Source organism: Patiria miniata, unplaced genomic scaffold, assembly GCF_015706575.1.
Source record: "Patiria miniata isolate m_02_andy unplaced genomic scaffold, ASM1570657v1 HiC_scaffold_1, whole genome shotgun sequence".
Taxonomy (NCBI): domain Eukaryota; kingdom Metazoa; phylum Echinodermata; class Asteroidea; order Valvatida; family Asterinidae; genus Patiria; species Patiria miniata.
The window spans coordinates 16,063,052-16,069,329 of record NW_024037047.1 but is presented as its reverse complement, the minus strand read 5'-3'; the positions used below and the strand labels follow the sequence as shown (position 1 = coordinate 16,069,329).

At 36.7% G+C, this 6,278-nt stretch overlaps 1 protein-coding gene across 1 annotated transcript; it reads right to left on the bottom strand.

Annotated features, from left to right (window-relative positions):
• Positions 1-2,935: 2,935 nt before the first annotated feature.
• LOC119730842 (G-protein coupled receptor GRL101-like) lies at positions 2,936-4,308 on the bottom strand. Its single transcript, XM_038203895.1, has 2 exons — positions 4,289-4,308; positions 2,936-4,091 (listed from the first exon to the last, which is right to left on the bottom strand). Exons 1-2 carry the CDS (start codon positions 4,306-4,308, stop codon positions 2,936-2,938), a joined length of 1,176 nt encoding a protein of 391 aa, XP_038059823.1.
• Positions 4,309-6,278: the final 1,970 nt, after the last annotated feature.

The following is a 6,278-nucleotide window of genomic DNA, read 5'->3' as shown; positions in this document are numbered from 1 at the left end:
GCTTAGAAAACATTCAGTCTGATATTATTCTTTAAAAAGCATATAATATGCTAATACATGATTAATATATCAAATGGATACATTTTTTCTGTACTTACTTCCCGATTAAGATACTGAGCTTGATTATGTAAATGGTACTAAACTCTACAAAAAAGTAAGCTAGTTCAAATGCTCTACAATGCGATTATTCAAACGCTTTTATAGGTATATAATCCTAATGAAATTAATACATATCAATGCAAAAATTGTACATATTTCTTGTGACTTTCAAATTCCTTAATTTTGTACAGTCTTTTCCATCATTTTAGAGGGTAACAATTAAATGCCCGAACATTTGATGAGCTGATCCATTAAGCCCCGCCCAATGGTATTTTGACCAATCACAGCCGTGATTCGTCTCCGACATGCGTGCACGCGCGCATGACGCGCACGAACGCACCCAAAGTGTTGCATTGGAAGGGCGCGCGTGTTGTTGAAAACGTGTGCAGTGGGCGGGACCTCATGAATCGGTCTCAAAATTTATCCAAATAATTCAGTATTTTACACTCAGAAATACAAAAATGTATGAACATTGTCAGATCCATTTGCTAAAGAGTACACTGCTGTTATAAATGCCAAGATTTTTACAGTGCGGCAGCTACCAAAATGTTAAGAAGGTGTTTTAGCTACATGTTTTAGAAAGAAAAAAAACAGTTCCGAAACATTGTCCCTATTTTTGCACCTATTACTGCCATTATATAGTAGAGCGTAAAAAGTGCCTGTACATTTTGTAATTCTTCTGCAAAAAAAATACAGGGTGTTGGGTGAGTTGTTAGCATTACATTCAGGAACTTTTTATCACAACAAGAAGTCTCTCTGTTTTTTTTTTAGGTTTTTTTTCGCACAGCTTGTTCTAGAAAGTGTTACCTGTATCAATGCAAAAATAAAGTTAAAAAATGGGATGTCTTTGCTTATAATGTGCCAATAATCGCGATTGAAAAAAAAGCCAAAATTAGTAATATCAGCGTCTAGGTCTAATATAATTATTTTAAATATTATATGAATGCTTTAATCATTACAAATGGATACATAATTATATCTGTAACTTAAATCTTGACTAAAAAACTGAACTTGCTCATCTCCATATTTCTTTAAATCCCACTAAATTCTACAAAAACAATATAGAAGCAGAACATTCTCTAAAATGCGATAATTAACACGTATACAGTATAGGCTTAGAAAACATTCAGTCTGATATCATTCTTTAAAAAGCATATAATATGCTAATACATGATTAATATATCAAATGGATACATTTTTATCTGTACTTACTTCCCGATTAAGATACTGAGCTTGATTATGTAAATGATACTAAACTCTACAAAAAAGTAAGCTAGTTCAAATGCTCTACAATGCGATTATTCAAACACTTTTATAGGTATATTATCTAATCAAATTAATACATATCAATGCAAAAATTGTACATATTTCTGTGACTTTCAAATTCCTTAATTTTGTACAGTCTTTTCCATCATTTAGAGGGTAACAATGAAATGCCCGAACACTTTGCAATTTTGGTAGAACCAATATACAGACTGTCAGATGCATGACCGTTCATGTTGCAGGGAACCCTTTGCTACAATTTCAAGTTAAGTATCTCTCGTGTTACTTTTGTGTACTACCTTTGTTTTTGCAATGCTCACTATAACAACGTGTATTAATGAAAGTCGTTGTGGCACATATTAACTAGAACAAAATTCAAAAATGGTAACTATCTTCGCATAATGTGACAATAAATGCAAGTTTTGTAATGCTTTTTTGCAATGGAATTTTTGTATACTAAGAGTTGTTTGTCTCAGATACTGCGCGTTCCGCGCCCGTTTGTATATCATGTAATTGGTACCATATTTCACAAGCTGCGTTACGCAACTCTAACGCGATTCTACCACGATAGGTCAATTATAGGCCGATCCCTAAGTATTTTGACCAATCACAGCCATGATGCATGTCCGACATGCGTGCACGCGCGCATGACACACACGCGGTACGCGCACGCGCGCTCCTTGAACATGCAGTGTGCCATTGTAATTGGAGAGGCGCACGTGTTGTTACCAAATGGATTGGTCGTTTGAGACGTAGATTTTAAAATGTTCCTATTTTATGATTTCGCAACACCCTACTCATACACACACAAAAATATATCTTTAACAGACGGTGTAATATATTTTTAGAGTACACTAATTATTTGAGTATACCGATGGTCAAAAAATGATCAGCGCGCAGCAAATACGCATTATGAGCAAAATTCTGATGATCATAATTTTTGTTGAAATTATTCAACCTTATGCTCTTGGAAGGAAACACACTACAGCTAACAAATCTGAACACTTCCATTGAACCCTTCTTTGGGGGCAATAATGCTCACTGATGTCATAGTTCAACTTTTCACTTATCAATTATGAAACAAAATGTTGATATGTATTTTCTAATCCAGTTCTTACTCCGTGTAAGTCATTTCTAGTTTTTTAAAGGCATCTTATTATTGAATAAAAATATAAAAACAAAATTGTTTCCTTTTTAAGATATTTTCTGATATTATTGTGCTAACGTTTTTACAATCATTATTCATTATGTACAGGGTGTCTTTAAAATATCGAACCCTAAAAAATTATCACCCCATTTTTCATAGCCATTAAAAACATAAACCCGGGTCCCGGGGTTTTTTTTTGAGACACCCTTTTTAATATTTTGCGTCCTAGATTTACACAGATATGATATTTTCAAAGATTTACTCATCCATCAGTCGTCGTTTAGTTTTGTGCTGCGGGCATGGCCTCAAGTTCAAGTACATGTATTCAATATTCTATATTTATTGTGCTAGTTAACGTTTTAGTGACGAAACCAAAACTGTATAAATGAGAGCCCTCAGAGACGAATATTTTCAAACATTTAGTATTCATTCATCGATCGTAGAGGTCGTTTGTTTCGATGAAGCCGTGGCCTCAACTGGGATTTCTTCCTTCTTTTGCGGTGGTTTCTTGTTTTGTTTCTTGAGGCAAACATCCAGGAATGTGTAGAGATAAGGATTGATGGAGGAGTTGATGGGAAGGATGAAGACAACGCTCCAGACGAAGACCTCAGGATTGTTCTCGACCACACCAGCCTGGAAGAGAATTCCCATGATAATGACGGGGATCCAACACAGGAAATCTGTCAAGACAATGGCCGCCATCTTGACGGCCATCCGAACCTCGCTTTCATCTCTCGTGCTGCAGCTGCGCACTCGTCTGGCTGTCACTTTGACTTTGACAAAGATGGCGACGTAGCAGGCCAGAATGAGGCAGAAACAGAACAGATTGACACCCAGGAAAATAACGATAGAAAAGACCCAGGTAGCGGACTGGCTGGTCGGTACAGGTCTGGCGAGGGTCACGTTACCGAATCTTTCAACAGGTCCGACGATTGGCTCTATTTTATATTCTGTAATGTTGGTCGTCAGCGGCAGACCAATGCAAACATCTGAGAGACCGTAAGCGTCAGACGCCTCATCCGAAGCCAGAACTGTGGAGACCACGGCAAGAATGACCGTCAGGAGCCAAACGAAGCCCACAAAAATCTTAGCCACCTTGAAAGTCAGACAACGATTGGTGAAAAACGGGAAGACAATAAACATGAATCTCGCGACGCTGATGAGAACTAAGAGAAACACAGACGCTTCGTTGGCCATGATGGAGATGAACCCTGCTGCTTTACACGCGGGGCTGGTTCGCCACTTGTCAGACTTCTCGAAATAACGGGCCCCGAAGTGCATATCAGCCCCCGCTATGATCAACATGTACAAGCCCATCAGAGCATCAGCTGCAGCGAGATTGAACACCAAAAACGAATTAATCATCCCACTGGCACGGTTCCCCGTCTTCTCCCGGCACCTCCAAACCATGACAAAGAGATTACCAACGACTGCGCTGATGCCCAAGATCCACATGAAGACCTTCAAGACATTGTATGGTACCAGCTGACAGACAAAGAGTTCGGGAATCTGAAACCCCTCTATGCACTTTTTTTGTAGATCTTGTTTAAAGTAACAGCACAGATGAAAGTCACTCACAAATCTAAAATAGACAGGAAATACAAAAAAAAAAAAACAGCAAGAACTTCTCAGCAGACTATAATTTACAGGAGATCGTGGGTTCGAATTCCGCCCGAGTAATTTAGTTTCAGAAGTCTATTTTCTGTACTTCTGACATGCAAGTACCTAAATAACAACGCATAATAACAATTATAACAACAATTATAACCCGGTTGTGACTCCGTCCCTGGATTGGACATTTTGGGAGATATCCCCATAGACTTCTGCACGAAACTTTTCAAACTTAAATGTGGCCTAATCCAATATTCCCTTGTCCTTTTTCCCACGAATTTCGGTATGTTTACTAAGTAGACCACGAGCGACAAATATAATCTAATTGTGACATTAAAATTTTGCCTTTTTAAGGGGGCTGTGACATTAGGGAGACACGAAAATGTCTCCCTAATGACTGATGTCTCCCATCGTGCGAAGAAATGACGATAACGCGTCTCCTTAGTGGTACCATTACACGTATAATAATAATAATAATAATGATAACAATTTTATAATAACAATAAATATAATTTGCACAAACCTAAAATGTCACCTAACGCAAGTTTACTTTATCCTTTTTCCACGAAATCTACGGATCGGGGAAGAATAACTTATACTCCGCTAATGTTTTTTGTGTTTTTTGCTTTTGCATACAAACAAATTCTAGATTTTTTTTTCTGGGTTCGGATACTGAATTAATGACACTCGAGAATTAGCACACTCACGGAAAGGAAAATTTGTCACCGAAGTCTTCAAAAGCACCCTTTTCTACCGTCGGCAGTTTTGAACTAGGCGTTACCAAAATTATTCTGAAAATTGTAAGGAAATTTTGAAGCAACAAACGTTATACCACTTTGCAAATGTCATGAATCAAAACATGCATTTCAAAAACCAAAAAGACATAACCAATGAAAAAAAATTGAACGCGATTTGTATTAAAATATACTTACAGTGATGTCAAATTGTCGAGTCCTGCAAACGCGTTGGCTTCAACTTTTGTCAGGTTTATATCAATTAGTACGCTAAAAGAAAATATTAGACGAAAACGTTACGTTATATCCACATCGAATGCATATTCCAAATTGTGTGTTATATTATAGTAAAATTATATTCAGTTAGTTCCCACGTGAAAGACCCAACCTATTATAATTATTAAGTTTGTGAAAGATTAGTCAAACACTTACAGTGTTGACAAACTGTCCAACCCATCAAACACGTCATTCTTCAAATCTGATTCTTCATTACTTGCCGCCTGCATAATCCTAAATTGAAACAGGACACATTGATTGATTAATTATTCCAATTTCAGAACTGTTTGATCTTTGATTAAGTCATTTTCTTTCTCTTTGGATATGACACTGGCATATAAATTATAAATTCCAATATACATGTAATGCCAACACAATTATGTGAATCTTCGTGTGTATATATATACCACATCATGGCAAATACATTTGGAAGACTGATTGGGTGCGTTAAAGTAAGCGATTTGTCGTTTAGAAATCCAGGTTTCGTCTATAACTTGTTTGTTTTCGGATCTTTTACGAATTTCGGCAGAATTTAGTCATGCGAAATTTATCGTAAACAAAACAAACGAATAAAGAAGAATACTTACAACATCTCCAACTGTTTAAGGTTTTCCACCTTGAAGGTCCCACTCTGAAGAGAGCTGACGTTTACCCTGTAAAGAAGCCTATATACAAACATAGAGATTTATAGATGTGATTTGTTTCGATTATTTCGAATTGTTTATGTAACCAAGGTTTGATCCTCCCCCTTCACCCCAGCTCACTATGCGAGGAGTATTGCTTTTGAACTGAATATAGGAAGTTACAACTGGATTGATGAAACATTTGTTGTATACAGTGTGTCCCAGAAAAAGCGGGTCCGGACACGTAAGTGGTCATATCTAAAAACAACAAAACAAAACAAAACAAAAAAACTATGCACCTCAGACTAAAGTTTGTTTCTGTTTTTCTTTGCTCTTGATGTTGTTTTTGTCTGTGAAGAAATAAACTGATTTGATTCAATATTTTTAACGCTATGACTAGAAACGTAAGTGCTCTTCAAAATAGATATTTACACATTTTCCCGTCAACAATCGGCATTACATTCATTTACAGGATAACGACGGCTAAATTTTTTAGGGCAATTTTATCAGATGCAGATTTAATGA